Below are 22887 nucleotides of genomic sequence, written 5' to 3'. Positions count from 1 at the left end.
TATTCAAACCACCCAGCGAAAGGGCTCCGTGGCGCATAAAACTTAACTTTGGTAACTCGGGCAGTCATAGTGAAAACAAAACACAACTAGCACCATGGCGGTTGGTGCTCAATTACCGACTTCAATTATTCGATGACTTTTCAATTGAATAATACCTTCAAAGATTAAGCTGTTTGGTTAAACGGCTGTTTCAACCAGTGAGTCGACGCGGGTGAAGCCATTGGCGAAGGCTTGTTAAAAACCAAATTAATTATGAATTGAAGTAATAACAATTGCTAAGCATTCTTCGGTTCCGTGTTTATTAATGTGATTGTCATTAGTACGAGTTCTATTTTTAATATGCTTACTCATCCTAGAATTTCCTTTTAATAAACTTGCTATTCATGCAAAGTTGATACTTTGAATAGGATGCGTTGGCTTCAAGATAAGGATCACACATTATTCTTACACATACATGAATACAGAGAACAAAGAAATCCATATACAGCATTTGATGTCTTAAACCATTTAAGACAATCTTTAAAATCATTTCTTGAGAAGCAATGTTTTCGACAACCATTAATACAATTAATATTTTATACAATTGATATTTTTTTCAGTTCAAAATGGTTCAAAAATTTAGTACATAGGGTGAAGTCAAATAAGTACGAAGTGTACACAAGTACACCGCAAGGAATGATTTTAAGGCCTCTGTTAAAAACGAACCACTATTTTGTGACTTTGCATTATTGATCATATCTAATTTAAAAATATGCAATTCAATTTCATTGCAATATTACTTTCATAAATGATTGGTAGATTTGTCACTTGTTTAAAAAAAATGTCAATAAAAATGTTTGTGCATAATCTTATCAATACTATAAATTATTATTTGTTATCTTCAGTATTGGATATTAAACACGTCCACGTCAATTTGAGGTTCTTACGTCCGCCAGAAAAATTAATTAATTTAGTTTCATACAATCAACAAATACAATAAACACATACATTAGTAACAAGACTCTTTGACTGACTTGTTAGAGGCATTTTATTGTCAGAGTTATAACAGTGTGCACGGCTAAATAAAAAACATTTTAACATCACAAACTCATATAAAAAATATGTGTAAGAAGTCAGTTCACGCATTTAAAATATTACCCAACAATAGATTAGAAAAAGAAGTGCAAAGAATTATAACGCCTTTCAACGTGATACTTACCGCAGTCTGCTCTCCCAAATTCAAGATAAGAAATGGATACATCACTCCATCTTCTAAGAAGATCCACATATTATTATTCTTCGGCATCACTGCTTGCAATGTTTGGTCAGGCTATGCGATCACGAAAAGCCAAAATGAGTACACAACAACGTCCATTGTCTCGTACTTCTTTTCACTAACCATATTCTTTTATTATATTGACTTCATACTTTTCACCAGTTGCAACGTCTTGCATAGCCGTCGACAAGTCTCCCTCATTCTGAAGATCCAAGAACTTTATAGAAGCATTGATATTACTAAAAAAGTCAAAAATTATATAATTTGGACTTGGATATGGTTCTTAGCCACTTTCTCAGTATTTTTATTGAGCTTTCTAAGTTTCCTTATGAACCTAGATCGCATATTTTTTATCCACTTAAGCACATATTTTCAAGGGCGGATCCAGCTTCGGCGCCAGGGGGGGGTCACACAGTCGTGATCAAGTCACAAAAAATATTATATTGTAGCTTATACTTCTTTTAATATTAAAAGTAGTAGTAGGTATAAATACAATAAGCGCAATCGTAGCGAGCTTGAAATTTTTACGAATGATAAGAAAAGTGTTTTCATGTAGAAAATGGGCCGAGCAGAGTGATTGCAATTTCTCGTATTTATGCTACGCACACGTGCCAAACAAAAAAGCGCGAGCGAAGCGAGCGCGAAAATTTTTGTTCAGGTCGAGGACTAAGGTTAAAAAAGTGTTTTTTGTAGAAAATGGTCCGAGCTGTGCGAACGCGATTTCTTCGACAGAATCACAGACGGGAAATAAAAACAAGCGCGAGCGAAGCGAGCGCGAAAATTTTTATTCAGTTCGAGGACTAAAAGTAGATGAAAACGCTTTCTTGCTTTATAACAAATATACAGCACAAATACAAGAAAGCGCGATCATAGCAAGCACGATTTTTTTTAGGTTGAAGACTAAACGTTTGAAAAGTATTGTGTTAGAAAAGGGCGCGTACGTTATTGCAGCAACAGTAAAACATTTTCTGTGAAAACTTCAATTGTCTTACTTTTGGTAAGGGTTCATGAGATCAGGGCCGTCTCTAGCTCATGTAGCGCCTGGGTGCAATCATCACCCAAGCGCCACCTATGTATCTATTGAAAGATTTTGAGTAGTACATATTGATCGAAGTACTTTACAACGAATATAAATAAGAACGTTCGAACGAAAGTCACTTTTTTGGTAGGTAAAGGACTTAAAAAAATGTTTCCAAATCATTGTAGGCTTAAACTGTCGGCCAGATTGAAGGTATGAAAGTCGAGACAGGACAACGTAATTGTAAAAATAAGCGCGAGCGAAGCGAGCGCGCAAATTTTTTAATTTTGGCACACAAAAAGTTCGTAAGTTTTAAAAAAAGAAGAGCAAACTGTTTTGTTTTGAGGACTCCATTAGTATATTTTTTTTGCAAAATTTTACTTGTGAAGCTATCAAGGCAAGGCGTACCAATATAATATTGCGCGAAATTTTTTGAGCCTACGACACAAAAGCACCTGATTAAGTACATTGTAAAGCAACAAGTAGCCGCGAGCGCAGCGAGCGCGAACTTTTTTAAATTATTTGTTTGAAGACTCACAAATCAGACGGGGAATTACGTACAAATAAAAAGGAACCGTGATTAAAGCGAGTGCCATTTGTGTTCGTTGATTTGGTGCGTCAATAAAAATAATAAGAATCAGAAATACAGTACAGACATAGTCATTTATTCGCGAGTGTAGCGAGCTAGAATTTTTTCACTTAGTTGGAGGATGTTAAAAGTTAAAAATAATCAAAATGATCAATCCAACAAAGCGAAGGCGACTTTTTTGTCAGTATCATGATACAATGTGGAACTTTCTTATCGAACGGGTGTAATTTCTTCGAAATTTCCTGGTGGTGGGGCGTCCCGCGGCGCCCCTGATATCGAGGCGCCCGAGTTATTCGCACACCCTGCACCATAGGTTAAGACGGCCCTGCATGAGATACAGCATGTAATGTAGACAACCCGGACAGTGGATTCTTAGTAACAGGGTCCCGTTTCCTCCTGTTGGGTACGGATAAAGAGTAAATAAAGAATAGAGAGCGAACCTCTCTACTCTCTCTACCTGTAACTATGTAGGTTCCTACATACCTACCTATTCATTCGATAATAACAAAAACATAAAACATCGTGTTCAACAATTTCAATTATTGGTCCTCTTAGGTCCTGGACCTGGCCCAGGGGGGGGTCATGACCTTGTGACCTACCCCCTGGATCCGCCGTTGCATATTTTGCTAATCTGCAATTTGATCTGAATTTTGTTTATTCTGTGCGTATCATGACGTTATTGGTAATTTAGCTTAAAGAATGGACTAAGAGTGTTCTAGATGTAAATGAGGAAGAACAGAATAAAGAATATTTCGTGAAAAAATTCAAGACGTATCAAAACATTTTGAGGGCTTTTAAAATATTTACGTTATGCTTTAAGGATATTGTAAGTTCATCTTATTAGATATTTATTATTAAAAAGAAATCGCACAATTTTAAAAGGAAAATTAATTTTTTTTTTTTTCTAGATAATGTGTCGAACAACGGATTCCATACTTCGTGGTCTAAGTATTTTTGAAATGCGTTTACAGCAAAATAAGGTGAATAAAACTTATTGAAGTTTTTTAGTATTTTGACAGTAGAAAAGAAATCAAAGCCCTTAATATTGTTGTCAGATTTCTCCCGCTACTTTTGTGAGCTTCTTGACACTTCTATGGTCTATGAAGAATCTTTCACTCATATTTATAACGAGCATCCAATGTGAGAAGTTTTATATAGCGATAGAGGAAGCAGAGTCCGTGTGTTTACAGCGACTGAATAATCCTGACTGTCCAAGTGAGTTACAGCTGAGATTTTATTTCAAATACAAGTAACTATTCATTTACCTACGTTTTTCAAAGCTATCTCAGTGTCAGCTTTCAGTCTAACCGGGGATGCAGCTGAGTAACGATGTTTTACATGGAGTGACTGTCTGTCTGCCGGGTAGTCAGCCAGTAAGTCTGACGCCAGTCTAACCAAGGGCTATCGTTTTTCCCGGGTAACTGGATTGAGGAGGTCAGATAGGCAGTCGCTTCTTGTAAGGCACTGGTACTCAGCTGGATCCGGTTAGACTGGAAGCCGACCCCAACATGATTGGGGAAAGGGCTCGGAGGATGATGATGACTGCCTGTCTGATCTTCTCAACTCAGTAACCTGGGGAACCCGAAGCCACTTGTAAGACTAATTTATCAAGCTTTCTGGCTTCTGACTGCCCATGATTTTCAAATTTTCAACTGGAACCCACAAATTCTAGTTTATCAATAATTCCACGGACCGACCGCGCCGTGTTTAGCCTTTTTATATTATATTGATTTGATCTTTAGCCACGAGTTTTCAGTATAAATGATGACGTTTAATATTTTTGCAGATTATCTCAAATGCCTTTGCAAACGAGTGATACAAGTCAACCGGACCTTTAGCAGGATGAATGTGTATGGGCTGTTCACTGTAGACGCCACTCTACCAATTCCATTGGGATCAATTGTAGCGAACTATGTTCTTGTATTACTTCAATTTGCTGTTCTTTGAAAGAATATTAATACTAATTTTAGTATATATTTTTTTTAAATTAATTATTGTTTATGTTAAATCCACTAGGAAATCGATGAATTCTATTCCTTTTTGTTTGAAGGCCATGTGTTTTTTAATGTTTCATTTTAACTATTTGACACTGATTTCCATGTGGGCCGAGATGGAGAACCGGTGTTTAAACGGAGCTTAGCATTCTAGACTCATTTAAAAATAGTAACATTTCTAAATATCACCCTACGCTTGTATTTTACTTATGTAAAACTTATCTCTAACACGTTCTACATGCAATCCAAACTTTGGAGACAGAATGTAAATTCGGATTTTTTCGGCCCTAAAATATGTATAAAAAAGCAAAGTGACCCATCGGATATACGAGGGTACAGTACGTGGGTAATCCGTGGGGTGCTAAGCAGTAAATCGTCCCACGACGCGTCCCCAAACGTGTTTGCACATCCTTAGAGCATTTAAATAACTGGAGCCGGCATTGCTGTGCCTTTTGAATAAGGGTTAAGCAATATTAAGTATGCTTTGACACCAATGGTTGAAGGTGACGGAAAATTTTGAGGAAACTTGGACTTTAACGTCTGAAATCCACATTTGAATGAGACAATTCCGAACAGTGGGATGCGCTGATGATGATTTTTAATCAAAAATGCATGAGTGAGCTACCACCCTTGGTTGCGTTTAAACTTTAAAGTCTGAAATCGCAGCCCTTAAATTGGCAGTTGTTCGCATACAGGTTTGTACTCATTGCAGCTCCGGTGGGATTTGTATATAGAATGGCGGTTCCTGAAGGTTGCATGCTCGAAGAGCCAAACGGATTACGCGCGGAATAAAAATGGAAACTCGACACATGTTTAACTCAGATTATTGTGTAATTAGCGACATTTTTCCATTTTGAATAACAAATTACGCATGTGTGGCCTTTGTAATTTTTTATGTTCGCGCTATTACTTTTTGGCGGTATTAACTTTTGCGAAAATTAGTATTGTAAATTACATTGGCAGTTAATACTTTTTTCAATGTTTGTCGAATGATGTTGTTGCTTTGAGTCCTGAATAGTTTCCATCAGCTTGTACAAGCCTGAACAATTACTGATATATCACCTAAATTCCAAAAGAAAGCAAGTAGTCAAGTTATTGTGATTGTGATCAAATATTTCAAAAGTCAATACTATATTCAGTAATGTTCAGATTCCGAACGATGACTTCCTAAATCAATAAACAGAATTCAAATACTCACTTAACTTAATCAACCACGGAATTATTTTCAAACAAAATCATTATAAAATTCTACACAAACAAAAACACACCTTATTACTACTAACTTAAAGCTGTAATCTCTTTAAAGTGACTCAATAGCAAAACGCATCAAAACCAAGATTAAAGCTACACGGTGGAAGAATTTCAAAGAGCTCTGTACCTGACAGCTAACTATACTATAACTACTCTTAATTGTTCGCGAAAATAGCTATCACCGGATATTGCTTTCGCGTTTCGCACACACGAACTAAAGTTATGAGGACCCGGTTTCAAGTGCAGTTAGAGCAAGGAGTAAGTAAAGATGAGCGGAGATGCCATAATGCAGGTAGGTCAGGCGCCTTCTTCTAGGTCAAATTCGTACGGTGGTCATGACCAAAACGATCAGTTACGAGTGAACTAACGAGGCGTTCGGGTTCTTTGAGATATCTGTCAACGGTTTTTTGATATTATTTAAAAAAAATCGTGTTTCTTTGGACCCGTATGAGGGCGAAAACGGTAATCTTGCTCGTCCCCCGCTCACACGCATTTTGGTGCGCTACTTTCTGAAGGCGATTTTTACCGTTATGGCACCTCCGCTAGTCATCTAGTCATTTTGTTCTCCACGAGCTAAAGCTACTAGAAAATTGAAAGCATGTGTTCGGATTTCGAAACGGGATTTTCTGGGAAAATTGTCTGTGTATTTTGTTAATGAGGTCAGCTATTAAGTTGAAGTTGTCGATCGATTGACGGTATGTATGGTTCATTGAATCCTTGCATAGGTCAGTCATAACTTGTGTATAATATCATTCATACAAAGCTGGCCTTGGGAAATACATCAAACAATTAGGTTATCACATTGTCTCGATCGTCGAGGAAATGTTTACACTCAAAAAACCTGACGTTTCGATAGAAAAATATTAATTTAGTTCGTCTTTTTCCTATCAAAAAGGTTATCACAATTCCTATTATTTTACCATCCACGTGGCCCGGTGAGTGATTCAAATTATTTTCCATGTATTTGAAAACATCAGTCATGTTTGATTTTCACAGGAATTTACTAAAATTTTGCTAAAATCCTAACATCACCTACAACAAAAGGCCAGCTAAAAACAAAAACACATTTCGTTTGAAAAACACAAGCGTTATTGTTTCTCTACAGTTTTCCTATCGATAGAACTAAACTCATTAGCTTAAAACCGTTGAAAGCCGAACTCTAAGCGCGAAATAGAAATATGAAACTAGTTTGAAAATCTGCTGCGAGTCTGAAATTGAATCGCTATTGAACCATTACTGGAGAACGAACGTCGCCCGGTGTGTGTGTTTGTTTTGTAGTTTTATTTTTGTTTAAATAACGTATATGAGTGTTATATTTGTGAAGTAGTAAACTGGACTTAGGTATAACATATAAGTTCGAAGTTTGATTGAATTGTGTGAAAAAATATTATGGAAGTACGATATATTTTGTGTAAATACATAAATTATGCGATTCAATAACATATAATTACCTACTGTCCAGTTATATTTATCTGAAACATGTTTAATTAAAAGCATGGGTATAATAGCTATATGGTAACTGAAAACTAGTATTTGACTGTACAACGTTGATAAGATGAACCATGTCAATATACCTACCACAATATCTACATTCAAATAATATAAAGCCAAAGACTTTATTTTGCTTGAATGTACTAATCTCAGGAAAAAAGTGTCAACTTGAAGTAGGTCCCACGCTACTCAAGTAAAACGATAGGCAGAATCTAATCTAGATAATAAACCAAAACATCACCAACAACACCTGTTTGATATTCCACCAAACGCGAAGCTAAAAAACTTCTTAATAAACATAAAAGTTGTTCTCACAGTAAGCCAGTGTGTCGCAAGTTTTCGTACAATTCTTTAGCTAGTTGAAAAGTCGGCGGCTTTCTCGAACAATCCACGCTGGAAGTTTGTAGGTGGTCGGGTTTACACTTCCATGCATCTACCTACATGAATTAATTTGCTTTATAAACGCCTGCGGGGTTTTTGAGCTGAGTTTGGTAATAGTGGAGACTGGGGAGTATTTTTGGTGGTGCTTTTTGAGAAGGTGTTCATTACGTGTGGCAAAACCAGAGCACGGAATAGACGCTCAATTTCTGACAGCAAAAACCGCGAACTTGTTTCAATTGTTATGTGAGAGGCTCACAATAAGTTTTACTCGCAGGTATGTTTGTATAAATTGTATAAATCACCATAAAATGACGATAAATTATAATAGATCTCGCACTTGACACAATTCGACACACAAGAGCCAAACACTAGATGCTTTTCAAATTAAAGAACTCCGATTTTCTTTTCTTAATTCAAAAACAAAACAACTCGTAGCTCGCGAATAGCATTTAAACATTTTATCGCACTAGCCGCTATAAAAAGCAAGTTTACCCGGTTTACCCGGTACCCGGTTCACCCGGTTTATCGCAGGAAACTTGTCATTACCTCAGCCGGGAGCGACGCGTGGGGAATACAAGTTTTAATAACTTGTCCCGGAAAAACCGAGTGTATTGGAAATATAGTGCGATATTTTGTTCAACAAAATGGAAACTGGTCGATACCAATTTGACAGGAGCATCGCGTTTTGTGCAACGTGTATGAGACTGGCGTAGGGCAGGAAGCGTAGTGTAAATCAATATATAAAAAAAAATCTAGAATGATAGGTATGTCAAAATCTTCTGTTGAGCGTTTGAGAGCTATTTCATCAGTTCCTAAATAAATCAACATTGCTGTTTTGCCTTACGCAAATAAATATCATCAAGCCTTAGTTTTTTTTTTTTTTTAGGGGAAATGAACTCGGTGGGTCCTCATACCTACATAACATCTTTTCTAATGAATGTGATTTTTTTCCTATTCAATTAAACATAAAGACAGGTCATATCTTAGACATAAAGATATATAAAGATACCTACTATTTATCCGAGTGCAGCACATTCTCCGAAACGGAACAACAAACGGACGAAATCTAGTAAACAATAAAACAGCACCCTGCACCAATCCAGACATGTTCATGGCAAAAAGGCCAACCTTCGCACAAAAGAATTTTCACCAAACGAGTGCCTTTATTTCCCATAGTTTCTAGGTGAACCTCGGTTCAATGCACTTCGTTTGAAAGCACGCCGCATCAGTATGGAATCAGTCACGCGTTTATGTGGGCCATGGAGAACAAAACTAGCAGAGATGGCATAACGCAAAATCTTGTGAGAAAGTAGCGCGCCGAATTGCGGGTGTTCGAGGGACGAGTTTACGTTACTAACTACTAACTGCGACCTTCCACGCCGTCCTTAGAACCCGCACATTAAAGTTGTTTACATAAAATATATGTATGTATGTATATGATTTAATGTTATTATATTTATGTGCCAATAATATTTATATATTTTTTATTATGGGCCTTACATGCTTGAGGTAAATTAATTAATAAAATTATTTTCGAAATAAAATCACCAATCAATCAAAACCAATCATTGGCAAGTTAGTTTTGATTTGACAAGGAAAAAATTTAGTTCTATTAACTGACCGCGTACGTTGCTTGACCTACAAGAAGGCGCCTGACCTACCTTACGGCATCTCCGCTACCTTTCCTTCCTCCGTAGTCTGGACAAAGAACGCAGTAGTGGCGTCGCAGAAAATAATGGTGTACGTTTTATTCAATCCTGTTTGTTTGGGTAACCTGTGACTCGGAGCTTATTGTGTTCTATTGGAGAGGCGAATTGAATAATAATGCGGGAATGTTCTTGTTTCGATGCATTGCAGAATGTCTGGTAGGAGCGTTGATCATTGCACTTCGAGTATATTGGATTATAAAAATGCAAACTACTCTGTGCATTTAGTTTTTAAGTTTGCTTTTTTTTCAATGTCTTTGGTATTGAAAATGTTATTTAAGATACAACATGGTATATTGTTCTAAGTTGTACCGATATAGCATACCTTACCATGCCACTCATTTACTCCTGAAACGGCTTTCACTTCTGAAAAATCAAATACACTGTCACTCAATATACACTTCGGGCCATTTAAAACCACCCACCAAACAAACAATCATTTACATTACTTAAAATCAAAAATTACCAAACGAATTGCGTAAACAGCCGCCTCAATGCATCTGAAATTCGCCATTCGAACGTTGACCGTCGAAAAATCCGAACCAAACAAAGTATTGGGTAAAATTGGATCGATTTAATCCTTTTTTCAGTGCACCTAGTGTTTGTGCTGAGAGCTGGGACATGCCGACGAATAAAATCAAATGAAAAGAGATGGTGCCAACACTACTCGTACCTGTTTTCGTTAATAATATGTTTTTAATTAAGTTTATTCGGAAATTTTGTATTCGAGTGTGTTAAGGTGTTTTACAATGAGTGGAATGAAGTAGAAGGTGATCAGAAAGCTTCAAAATTTATTTATATTAGTCCACTCTTGGATATAAGCGTCTCTTAATATGTGCAGTTTGACACACAACCTCAACAATATTTTACAGATAACATTTTGAAGGAACTCCATGATCTTTACTAGTTTTACAAATTCGAAAGTCTCTTGCGCGTAAAACCTTCAGAAGCAGCGTTCTTACAACTTCCAAACTATTCTAAGCAATCCAAAAATAAGTTCCAACAATACTACTCACGATTATGGACCTTTCTCTCGACTAGACAAGTAAATTCTATTAGTCCATACCACTGAAGCTTGAACGCAAACGCCCGAATAAACACATTGTTTGTAGGAGATGGCAAATTATGTAGCTACTGGATTTAGACGTTTATGTATCGCATACTTAGTGTCTGACCAGCGAACAGTGCAGAAGAGAATACTAAGAATATTTCTGGAAGTGGAAGCAGATTTATTCTTGTACTTTAAGAGTTCTTATGGTTGTGTCGGATTTTTGCAATGTAGTGTAATGCTCTGCTGCCTTCACATTAAGAAGGTTATATTTTGAGACACGTTGCAACAGTTTACAGTAGTTTTTTTTTTAAGTATCTGCTCATTTTCCATAATATAGAAAATCACAGGAAAAGCAGAAAATAATAAATCCTATCAAGTAGAAAAATGCTGAATTGCAATCAATCAATTTTATTTCAATTCAGCAGCTTCAATTTTACTATGACTTAAATTTCAAAAATCATTCGCATTGAGATAGTTCTTCTCAATCTCAGGCATCAACAGGCACTTAAAACTTTATAGATACTTCTCTCTCTTTTACAATATGAGTTTTTTTTGTAAATTGACTATTGTCAATCGGATCTTATCAATTATATAAATCAACTTCCAAATTGACTGTCAAGATTAAGTTTGACATTACTAGTTACAAGGATATTGGAGTATATACCTATTAGCAGAACAAAGGTTTGATCGATGACCAAAACGTAGGGACTTCAATCACTCCATTGGCAGAACCTGATCCTATTCAACAGCGCGACACAAACACATTTGCTTTAATAAATCTATAACAATGACAAGAAATCGCTCAAAGAACTTTTTTCTACTAAATGGCCAAAAAAAATGCCAGTCACAGAATTTAAGATTTTTCTCTCTAAAAGCACTTTTTCATGCCAACTAAAAAGATCACTTTAACTTCAAAATGAGGCCCAAAATATTCCTTTCAAACGCTACAAATAAGCTAGAAATACAGTCTAAATAACTTAAAATGATGTCGCCAAAGAATTCTGTAGTACAATAGCTTAAATGCCTTTTTTGGCCTCGCCGGGCCTCCATTACTTCACAATGGTCACCATTTTTCTTTTAAGACAAAGAAAAATCTCGACAATGAGTCAGAATAATAGAATTATCGACCTCACTCATTTAGGGGAGGAAATTAGGGTATATTTAGTTTTTGTACACCTACACATTATTAGTGAATAGTAGTTTTGCTTATGAAATCGTCGAAAATAAGGTCTTTTCTTGTCTAAGCTATTATTTGCAGTACCTAGGAAAGAGGCTAGACAATAGACTGCTTTTCTCAATTTATTTTGCTTCTAATGGTACCTTAATTAGATCCATTATTGGACGATCAGGTAGATGGCCTATACTTGAAAACTACCTCTATACTGATAGCCAAATAACCCCAAGAGTAAATCTGAAAAAAAAACATTCCATTCTTCAGTGAAACGCTTTGCTCAAACTGCTTTGACAGCCACTAGTGCGAAAGCCTTTTGTAGCGCCCAAATTTTTTTTTTTAATCTTTTTGTTTCTTCTTCTGCTTATATTTTTTAGCTAAAAAAATAATGATCAACTCATATCCAAACAAGATTTTCGCAACAAAAATGAAGTATACAAACATACCTACCATATCAGTATCGATTGGCGAATTTAATTTCAGCAACACAGCACGTTCTGCCGATAGGAGGTCCCTTGGGGGCCATTTGGACCCCAGAACATGCTCATCGTAATCGATGCCCGAGTTATGGGTTCCTTGCTCTTTTATTATGATTTGTAGGTAACGCACTCGATCCTACAGCTTAGCCTGTGATATAGGATTTTTGTGGAAGAAATTATTATTTTTACCTCGTTTTTTTCAGTCAGGTACGTCATAAATGGCAATTTAATATTACTGTGTCTACTTAAGAAAAAATATTTTGTCCATGGACTGTAATGATCGCCTTCCATCCATCTGCTCGTTGCCTCCTTACATAAAAAGTAGCACATTTAAAAACTTTTGAATTCCTTTGAAAAGCAAACTTTGTTATATCTTCTATCTTAGATCCTATAACTAGAAGATATCTGGTTAACGTTATGCGCAATGTCCCAAAAATTGCAAACCCAAAACTGAGAAAAACCAGATCACACATAAATACTACAACCACTATCGTTGCATCTATCGCCACAGTGCAAATAGCCTGACATGCCAATTCATACATGCAGACACCGTGCCAATTCATATGCAGCGACATTGTGCCAATTCGCATGACGCTAAACACTGAATATTTATCCCTTTGCAGAACCGAGTTTGACAGTGTTCATTATTCGGACTCTGCTCGCGAAGTTTTTAATTTAAATGTATGGAGTTTCGCAAATATGAAGCCACAATGGATATGGATTGTTTAAGTTTTGATAGAGCGTGTTTTGTAGTTTTCTCGGGGTTGGGAAGATTGTTTCTCATATTCAAGGATGTTACTAAACTTGACTGATGTCTTTGTTAGATATTTTCTTCGGTTTTTCTTGACAGTATTGAGGAAAGAAATAAAATTTTATTATCTGCACTAAGAGGTGTTGCCATGGTGTGCGCTACAGAAAGGGGGCCTGTTAGACTAGAGCTGTTGAGACGTAGGCTTTTTATTGTCTTTATTCTTTCTGCCGTCATTGATAATAGGATCTATAGACACTCACATAAGACTCACTGGACTCACTGAAGAAACAACCAAAGAGGTAAATAACAGAGAGTCCACTATAATCGTATCAGCCGCTGAAAACCGCGCTTTGAAAATCCCTCAGATTTATACACTTTATTTGTTGAAAAATATGGAAACATGTTACACGGCTAAAAACCCACATCTATTGTGACGTGTACATCCGCTCCAGAGGCATACAAGTCAAAATTTCGAGCTAAACCAACCTTGTACCCGGTATGTACCTCTGGCGTTTCCGTTGACCACATCTCTGTGTACACATATAATGAAATTTGAAACAGACAGACATCCCAACAGAGTTGATATTGGTCCAAAAATATACGTAAATGGTGGGGAATCGTTTTGATCATTATCTGCTTAGCCTTTTTCCTATTTATTAGGATCATTATCTGCCTAGCTTTTTTACCAATCTGTAATCATCATGGTTAACCCGCTCTGCTAAACTGATTTAGAAGAAATGTTCTATAACTGGTTATCAAGAAAGAATTATGATAATTTCAATTGATACATGTCGAATATATTCCCACTTGTTGGCCTTAAGAATAACTTTCATATTTACTGCCAAATACAATTCAATGCCAACAGAACCTAAAGTCCCAAGCTATCATCTACCTAAGGCCATACTAACAGAGCAAATCAAAAGGGGCCGAAAGAATACCAATCCTAACGTCTACCTGCAGACATTACGGTAATCAACTCCTCAATACGATACAATACTTCTGAAATCAACTTTGAAAATATACCACTCTAAATGAACCTTAACACGTTGTGATAAGGACGCTAATAAGTAACTTGGTGTTAAAGAACTACAGGTAAATCTTTGCTGTCAATTGGTTAGGGTATGCTCATACTTACACATATATAATAAAGATAAGAGGATGGATTTTTTGGAATTAAGTTCGGAATTTTGCTGTAGACGTTTGTTCTTTAATTTTCTTGCTTCTTTCTGTTCAAACGAAAGTAGGTACTTTTGTTACACCTGTAACCTTTAACCTTTGAGTACTTATGTTTTTTTTTTCTAATAAGCATCACTATCACCTAATGTATAATAGCGTCATAACTGTTCTAAGTATACAAAAACACAAGATCCAAAATAGTTTCCATTAAAAGCATATAAGCACCTTTCTAAAGCAATAACCAATTAAAAATCCTTTGGGAACAAGGATTTGAAATTGTGATAAAACTCTTTCAGATTTAAGCAACAGAGGAAAAAAGTCAACCCTAGCATTCCCCCCACAAAACAAAAGCAACTTGATAAAACAAATGAGCTTCACAATCAACCTACAGAACCACTATAGAACACATTGCCTAAATCCTACGATTATGCCCAACCGCTCCCCACAGTTTAGAGATAAGAAATTTACATATCGACAAAACGGTGTCTGCAAGCCCCCTTACCAATCGCTTCGGTGGTTGCAAAAACTGCTATAAAACTCAACGAGCTCCTAACTCTTCAACTTTGAGGGTTATAAAGTTCAACCAGAACTGTTTGAAGCCAAGCATTTACTTAGATTATGTTGGCTAAGGTCTTTTAATCGAAAAATTGAGTTTTGGTGAAATAAATTGGGTTTGTTTTTGATTCTTTGGGATGCGGTGTAAAATGTTCAAAATTCTGGAATATATTTTTACACAGATTTACACACTTAACCAGTTTAAAATAATATAATCGAATTGCATGACAAGTTAGTGTTTAATCAAATAAAATAACTATTGTAAATAAAGGCTATGTATGTAATGAATAGAAATGTTCTACGCATAAACAAATCAATTATATTTTAGACAAAATAACCCAGAATATTTTTCAGGAAACTTTGTGTCTTGTAACAGCGCCATCTCTTATTTGTAGAAAGAACTTACCATACTTCTGTATGTACCTGAGTGCTACACTTGCAGTTCTTATCTTAACACAGAAGTCGTCTTCTCTGGTAGTGATAAAAACTTCGGATAGATGGTAGTACTTGTCTATATTTTTTTGTTTATATTTCTTGCAATAAACTTAAAAAAATTGAAATTACTGAACGGACCTACCTATTTAGGCACACGGCAGTGTGTCCGCCAAGTTCAAGCAAAAAAAGCGATAATACTGTACTCTTACCCTCTTCAAGGAGTAAGGAAAACTTAACCATACCTTTCATGGTTTAAACTTGGGTTTAAACTTGGATTATTTTTACTCCGTGTGTATTAATAAAAGGGCTTAATGCATAAGCTTACTACCTTAAAATGATTGATGCTTACAAAACATTTCGGCCAAGTAGGCTGTACGACAATTGAAATGCTTTTTCAGCACTTTCTCACTGGCGAGTTTTCGGTGTTGCTATGGTAACGAAGTAAAAGCAAAAACAAAATACTATTCTAGAACCTTACCACTTTGGTTTTTCAGAATAACCTCATTATCAAAGGAAAAAATACATCATTCAAACAAAATAATGTTTATTCTTAAACTTAAAATAAATTATTACATTAATATTTTACTCCAGTACCTACGCCAGTAAATGTACAATGTGAAAAAGTTCACTTTTTAAATAAGTACTAGACCAGGAAAACTATACCCATCTTTTTAAATTTTGTCCTGTTGAACAGGGAAAAGTCCGTATATATTTCAAATAAATCCGTGTTCCATTAAGGTACGTTTTGGAAACGAGCCGCCGACTGCAACTACTGACCACATAATAAATACATACAAAGCAATGGTGCAACTGGGGCACGTGCGGTCAGCAGCTGCAGTAAGCAGCTCGCTTCGAAAACGTACCTCTATCAAAAGAATATCACATTTTTTTATCGGTGCATTCGAAAATCAAAACAACATCTGTCATATTAGTGGCCAAGTTCACCGACATACAAACTTCAGTTCTCTTAAAACAACTGCCGCTATGAATTTTCAAGTTCCATTTTCAAAGTCATCATCATCTCCCGAGCCTTTTCCCAACTATGTTGGGGTCGGCTCCCAGTCTAACCGGATTCGGCTGAGTACCAGTGTTTTACAAGGAGCGACTGCCTATCTGACCTCAACCCAGTTAGTTCTGTTTTCAGTTATTTTAAGAGACACTAACGTTTATGTTTTCGGGAACTACGTCATATTAATAAAACCTTCTGAATAACGCAAGCGCGGCTGCTGACGTCACTACAAGGGTTGAAGTATCAAGCTGATGTCCACTGTTAACCCTGCAAGTATCTTCTGTGTTGTTAAAGGTGAAAAACTGTGTGTCCTGTAGGCTGTAGTTTGCAATTGCCTTGTCCAGTTTCTCGGCGTCTGTGTCTTTCAGATGCGGTGTGCGGGTAAGCTTCCATATTTCATCTGAAAAGAAATAAGAATTACGGAATTAGAAAGTGTCTCGTTATTTATGTAATATACCCATTTTATATAAGCTTTGTAAACATTATATTTCAAATGCAAAAAAAATCTCATGAACGATTAGAAATTGGGCCATAAAAGTCTTCAAAGCGAAACATAGCAACACTGTTTTGCAGCAAATGATATAGTCATAATGAATCCGGATGCGCTTGTTTACAACGAGCCTTTAACAATGAAACTGATTAATTAATCTTTAATCAAATAAAAGGTTAATGTTTCCACAAACTTAATCTTTCGGCATCTTTTACTAGTGTACGCAGAAAGTAATCTAGAAGCACACCGCAGTCGATAGAACCGATCGATAAGATCCAAGATTCGATTACTTAATTAATCTATCGATAATCTAAAAAAAACTAACTAGATCATCACTATGCCATTAAAGACGGTATCGGAAATGAATCGGAGACTCTTTGGCAGACATACTTTTAATTAAAATAATCAGTCGGCCAAATAAAAGCAATTATTTAGATAAAGAGGTTGGTAGCATATTGGGCAAAAAACTTTTGATTGGATGACTGACATGTATAGGGTTCATTGCATCTAGAGTGCTAGCAGACAATACTAAAATATCAATGAATAAATAATGGCATAAAATGACCAAAAGTTGGAAACCTCCTTTTGACCTTTGGGCCATTCTCTTAGTTTTCTCAAAATAGATCGAATTTGTATCAAACACGCCATTATACCTATTAGTAAAATAATACAAAATACGCAAGTAATTCTCACCGGAACATTACTAAAACCACAAAAAAAAACACAGCAAAGATATTCTATGATCCAACTACGGAACCTAACGTGCCGTTCACATAAAAGCGAGTAATTGTCAGGCATTCGGATCGGTCAAGTTTCCAAGCGACCGATCGCGGCCTCCATTTGACCGGCAAATTACCATCACTACCGCTGACAAACAAAAACTTAATGTAATTGTCATTTCTCACTTTTGAGTTGCTTTGAGGATGGTTTTGCTGTAGTTTTCCCCATTTCTCAAGTTGACCTTTGTTGAAAGATCAAGGAGTGATATTTAGTTGAAATGAAAAGTCTTCACTTGGATACTACTACGTAAATTTCTAACCTTGTGAAAACTTATCTACAAAATTAGCCGAAGAAGGAGATAAAATGTTGCGGAAGGTCATAACTGACCGATATGGCACATGTTTGATGTTCTTAATCAGTTGCATAGATATTGGAATTCTCTATATGAAAATTCTGTAATATGAATTGTATTTTACAGTTCTAAGTCCTATGATGTGTTCTGTACTAACTGCACTAACTATTTATTTAATAATAGCAATGTATACTACGTAATCAAACAAACGGCAAAAAAACAATGGTTCCCTTCTTAATTGTGCAGATTCAATTTCACAATTATTAGCTTGTTAGTCATTGGATGTGGTAGATCCTGATTAAATAAACTGATCTTTAAAGGGTAGTAGAGCCACAATATCTAATACCATTCTTCAGTGATTTATGCAGTATTCAATACTTCAGCACTGCGAAATACGATGTACCATTAATCCATAGTATATCCTCACAGCTGACACGACACTTAGCGTGCCTTGAATTAGCGTTAAGTAGTAACACGTGTAATTTATGCGTGCTAGCAGACAGTGCAACCGATGCGTGTAATCCAATTGTAGTGGTTACTGCTACAAATCATGGCAGACTTTATTGAGACCAGACAGGTATATTGTCTTTAGATACGCCATAATGTACGTCTATTTGACCGATATTGATACTCTAAAACAAAGTAATTTTTTTATCTCAATAAGTCTACCTATGAGAGCTCTTCGAAACGTCAATCTAGTTACAAGGTTCTAAGGTTCCAAAGTGTGGGTCTCATGGAGAAGCATCGGCAAGAAACTCCGTAGACACTCTTTTCAAAAACAACGATGGTTGTTTACGGGACTTTTCAAGCTTTCAATTAAGATTCAACTGGTAAAACAACAACTGCTTTCAAAATTTCAGATGATGATAATTATGTATGACTAGGCTGAGTTGTCGACAGCATGGTAACAGTGTGCAACATTCAATGACAATCTATACATAGGTACATTTCTCCAAATAAACTTACATTAAAGCCAATCATTTATTTAAAAATACCTATTTCTAAACTGCGGTAATCTTTAGTTGTAACTAATCGCATAATTATCGAATTCATATTTAGCTGAATCACTTTGAAGGTAATTTGCATTCCATATAGGTATTAGGTATAACATCAAAGATAACAACTACGAAGGTACTTCCCCTAAAGGATATTAGCATATTTTGAAAATTTATAGATATGTGTCACACAAACACATACCTACAGACAAGATTTGAAACAGATCTAGGGTTTATATTGAGATTTGTCGCTGCTTCTATCTATCTATACTAATATAAGAGGACACATTATTTTGCATGTTTGTTTAAAATTGTTGTAAAATCTTGTAATTATCTACTCTACTTGTTCTTATCTGCGCGAAGCATGTTAGTGTTACTCTTACTAACTAAAACCCAATAGTTTTCATCTTTAAGTTACAGGATCACATTAACCTTGTTCTACATATTTCTCGTAGCCAAGAGTTTAGTAACCTTAATATACCTTCTTAAAATTAACTTAATATAAAAATATAAACTATGTACTTACAAGTACTGCTGTTTCCATCGTCATTATTGTAGCAAGCGAAGATGACGGCATAGTGTTCGTAATTCACGTCCAAGAACGAGTAGGTTTCAGTCTTGTCATCTGTGAAAGAAATACGAAAAGGTTATAAACCAAGACAAAATGTAAAGACTTCTTTAGGCCATTTTATTCGTATTCAAAAGAATCAACTTCAATGAAAATATAGCCCTTACAATAACTGAATGAAATCATGCACTGAATGTACCTAAGATATTTTACAGGTTCTTGAGATTATCACGTTTAACCAAACAAAGAAACCAAATTTTCAGCCTTATAAAATTATTATCCATAGCTGCATAAATAATAGTATTGTATTGGTGTTATGTGTATGAAGAAATGTAAAAAGAGCCTGAGTGAGATTCTCTGGCCAAACAGCATCCTAAAGAATGGTAGTTGATGAGTTTTACTAACATTATACATAATTAATAAACTCTAAAATGTATCTAATCCCATAGGATTTAAAGAAGACGGTAATTTTTTCTACAGTATACAATGCAGATATGCCAGTAGTTTACCTAAGAATGTAAACAAATCAACCAACGCGTATAAGTATGTGCTAAAACAACGCTAGTTTTAGCATAAGCGAATTAATCTAATCAAGTAAATCCAATTAGGGTTCTTAATGTTTGTTTCACACTAAGCCTGAAACTAGTGGTTGTGATTTCTTAGGAATTATAAATGACAACAAAATATTGAGATACAGAAAAACAATGACTTTACAGCTTTATCCTTCTTTGCTTGAGAGGAGGCCTGTGCCAAGCGGTGGGACAATAAACTGGCTGATGATGATGATGATATTCAGGGAAGTTTATCAGATTTTTAACTTTGTTGAAAAAACATCAGTTTAAACCAAATACCTAAATCTAATACAAAGGAATAGCCGCTAATTCATTTAGTTCGCCAATGCGACAATTCGCAGCTAAGTGTAAATAGTGTTGAACTGTTTTGTGTAAGTCTGAATCTAGTTCAAAGTATTGTAATGACAGACAGACACTGTTTACTAGAAAATCTCATTATGAAGATTATGTTATGACAGCGTAAGTATTAGAACAACATTCAATAAATACTACAGATGTTTACATAAGGCATCAACACACAATAACGTTAAATGTATGTAAAAATCAATGTCATGTTGTAGCGCAAAAATATAGCACAATACTTTAGGGCACATTATCATACCCAGAAATTATCAAAATCAAAATCTTTTTATTTCACATAGGCCTTTGCAGGCATCTATGAAAAGTCACACTATTTGCACGGTTCCAAAAAGCTGGTCTCATGGAGAAGAGCCGGCAAGAAACTCCATGACAAAATCTCTAAAAACACTAAAATACAAGTAAATCTTACCATCATAAGTAACAAGCAATAGATCCCCAGTACTATTGCTATTGGGATCCGGTATCAGAGCGACGGACCCGTTGTAATATGTCACAGTATTGTTGGTGATCCAGCTGATGGAGACATCGGTGGTGTTCTGATGGTCGAATAGTACGGTGGCACAGTCGCCTTGGACCACCATGTCTTCGGTGGCAATGGCTGTGAGGTACCAGATGCCGTCCAGCTGGGGAGTATGCAAGAAGGAGGTTGGAGTAATTTAAGATTGGAGACCAAGCGGAAAGTATTTTGATTTAACTAACTGACTGGTTATGTCGCACTGGGCTGTGTATAAGGCTAGCCACAGTACACTGGTAAGGTAATGAAAATACACGAGTGTAATAAAAAAAAAAACAAAATTCTTTGTTTTGCTGCGTTACTGCCAAAATCTTGTTTAGATAAAATATCTCAAAGGTCTGTTAATTTAGGTTTATTTTATTTTCAAGACATGACACTTTCTAAGATATTGCAGTTTATAAGTAATCACAGAAATAGTTGTAAGAAAACACAAATCGCCTACAAGGAGTTTTCACATTACTAAATTGAATAAATAAGGAAGCGCTGTTGTTGGATAAGGAAGTATCTTACCTTAAAATTACTTCCACAGTTTTCTAGCATTACGATAAAAGGCTAAGTTCAAATTAGGTAGACTTCAATCATCCAAAATTTTGCCAAATCCAAAAAAAACTTACCGCTTTCCAATCCAATTCCCTTGGAGTCACATCAGGACAGCTCATATTCATCATAGCACCTTCCACCCTGAACACTGCTAAAGCCAACACCAAACATTGGGCCAACATGGTGACAAACACAACAAGCCAACGCTGGCTTGCAACTGGGACGGACCGCAAAAAGTCACGTCTTATAAAGAGAATAGTTTTTGTTGGCTTCAGTTCCGGGCCGATTTGTTGTGACTCGAGTAAGTCAAGGTGTGTTAGAATTAAGCTATAGTAGCCAGTATTATAATATGACAATAAATAGTAAATAGTCTACGCACAATCCGTAGGGAGTTTAATTTCCGAGCGACCAAGGACAATATATGTGCCTTTTTAGGTACAAGAGAGAGAGAACCATCTACCTCACACATGCATACACTTATATTCAGATGGATTCGGATATCCTTTCAAAAACGACTCCTCTCACTTTGTATAGAGCAATCCATACTTCCTAAATCTCTCCCATATATTTCGGAGATGCCTGGACAGCAAAGCCGGAAGAAAAGAAGTACTCAGGTGCAGGTTTGCTTATGAAACCGTTGTTTTTGAAGATAGAATTAGGTAGCCTTAAAAATTCATGAGACACAAATTAATCAGTCTCAAACCGAGAACGACAATTTTTTTTAATGCGTACATTTAAAGAACAATAGAGAAATAGTTTGCTTTGTTTCCGCAAAAATATTATGACGATTGTTTTTTTCTATCAAAGGCAAGAATTTATTTTTGTTATGTTCTATTATTGTCGTTTAAATAGGAAGTCTACTTCCTCTTGTTAAGAATGGACCAGTTTTTGCCACCACGTGCTATTCAAGAATTAAAAAAAACAATAAAGGTCTTCTTTTGTTAAACATTCGGAGAAGTTTAAACTTTTTTTCTCGTCAATTAGGAATGACCAATGCAGCAATGACTATTCAATTATTTTATTTCTTTAGTAAAATTGGGAGTTGTGTAAGTAAGAATTTAAAATAAGATTTACCTAGGTTGCCTGACTGATGTTTCTACATGCACACAAAATGTGTCCCTGGTTGAAGAAATAATCGCATCCAACTCTAGGGCCTGGTTGACCCTCATCACATGTCATGTAAGAATAATTTTATTCCGTACTTCGATTTTATTAAATACGAAACTTCAATTAAGAAACGGTATAAGAGTTTTAGGATTTTTCTTATCATTCTTTGGACCTGTATTCTGCCTAGTCGGGGTCAAATGAGCACCAATAATTTGTAGCATACTCTCAAAATACACATGCCGGACCCTTTATTGAAAAAAATCGTGATAAGATATGGGTACCTATTCAAAAATACCGCCACTTACACTCAAAACAGTAGTATCATCATGAACCAAGATAACAGATCTATCGGCCATC

The 22887-nt window shown here is 35.8% G+C and overlaps 1 protein-coding gene across 1 annotated transcript; it reads right to left on the bottom strand.

Annotated features, from left to right (window-relative positions):
• Nucleotides 1-15830: 15830 nt before the first annotated feature.
• Nucleotides 15831-21741, bottom strand: LOC110376443 (insecticyanin-B). Its single transcript, XM_021334912.3, has 4 exons — nt 21498-21741; nt 20779-20992; nt 19396-19494; nt 15831-16712 (listed from the first exon to the last, which is right to left on the bottom strand). The coding sequence occupies exons 1-4, from the start codon at nt 21603-21605 to the stop codon at nt 16495-16497; spliced, it is 639 nt and encodes a 212-aa protein (XP_021190587.3). The 5' UTR covers nt 21606-21741; the 3' UTR covers nt 15831-16494.
• Nucleotides 21742-22887: the final 1146 nt, after the last annotated feature.

This window comes from Helicoverpa armigera, chromosome 20, assembly GCF_030705265.1.
Source record: "Helicoverpa armigera isolate CAAS_96S chromosome 20, ASM3070526v1, whole genome shotgun sequence".
Lineage (NCBI taxonomy): Eukaryota > Metazoa > Arthropoda > Insecta > Lepidoptera > Noctuidae > Helicoverpa > Helicoverpa armigera.
This window is presented reverse-complemented; position numbering and strand designations above follow the sequence as displayed.